Consider the following 703-nt stretch of genomic DNA (forward strand, 5'->3'; position numbering starts at 1 on the left):
CTCGCAGTCAACCACATTTCCAATGGAATATGACCCATCAGAGTCAGTCACAGCAGTGTAGCTGATGCTAGCATCAATTACACACACAGCAGTTACGGTAACGTTCTCGATACCCTCTTGCGTCACATGCTGTACAACTGTACCATTGATGAAGGCCGGAATAAACATAGATGTACTAGGACTGGCGGTCACGGTCGCACTAGGGCTAGCAGTCACAGTTGCGCTAGGGCTGGCAGTGACGGTAGCACTTGGACTCGCCGTTACAGTCGCACTAGGACTGGCTGTCATGGTGGAACTAGGGCTGGCAGTCATAGTTGCGCTAGGGCTGGCCGTGACGGAAGCACTTGCACTCGCAGTTACAGTCGCACTAGGACTGGCTGTCACGGTTGCGCTAGGGCTGGCAGTAACAGTGGCACTGGGGCTGGCAGTCACCGTCGCACTGGGAGTAGCGGTTACGGTTGCACTCGGACTCGCCGTTACAGTGGCAGAAGGACTCGAGGTCACCGTAGCACTTGGCGAGGCAGTGACTGTACCACTGGGGCTGGCAGTCACAGTGGCGCTCGGACTGGCAGTGACGGTAGCACTTGGACTCGCTGTTACAGTCGCACTCGGACTCGCTGTCACGGTTGCGCTAGGGCTGCCAGTAACAGTTGCACTGGGGGTGGCAGTCACTGTCGCGCTAGGACTCGCCGTTTTGGTTGCA

The 703-nt window shown here is 57.0% G+C and overlaps 1 protein-coding gene across 1 annotated transcript; it reads left to right on the plus strand.

Annotated features, from left to right (window-relative positions):
- Positions 1 to 33: 33 nt before the first annotated feature.
- SARC_17927 (hypothetical protein) lies at positions 34 to 635 on the plus strand (the record flags this gene model as incomplete). The annotated part of the gene is made up of 2 exons (XM_014287987.1): positions 34 to 577; positions 603 to 635. The coding sequence occupies exons 1-2, from the start codon at positions 65 to 67 to the stop codon at positions 633 to 635; spliced, it is 546 nt and encodes a 181-aa protein (XP_014143462.1). The 5' UTR covers positions 34 to 64.
- Positions 636 to 703: the final 68 nt, after the last annotated feature.

This window comes from Sphaeroforma arctica (genome assembly GCF_001186125.1).
Source record: "Sphaeroforma arctica JP610 unplaced genomic scaffold supercont1.12810, whole genome shotgun sequence".
Taxonomy (NCBI): Eukaryota; class Ichthyosporea; order Ichthyophonida; genus Sphaeroforma; species Sphaeroforma arctica.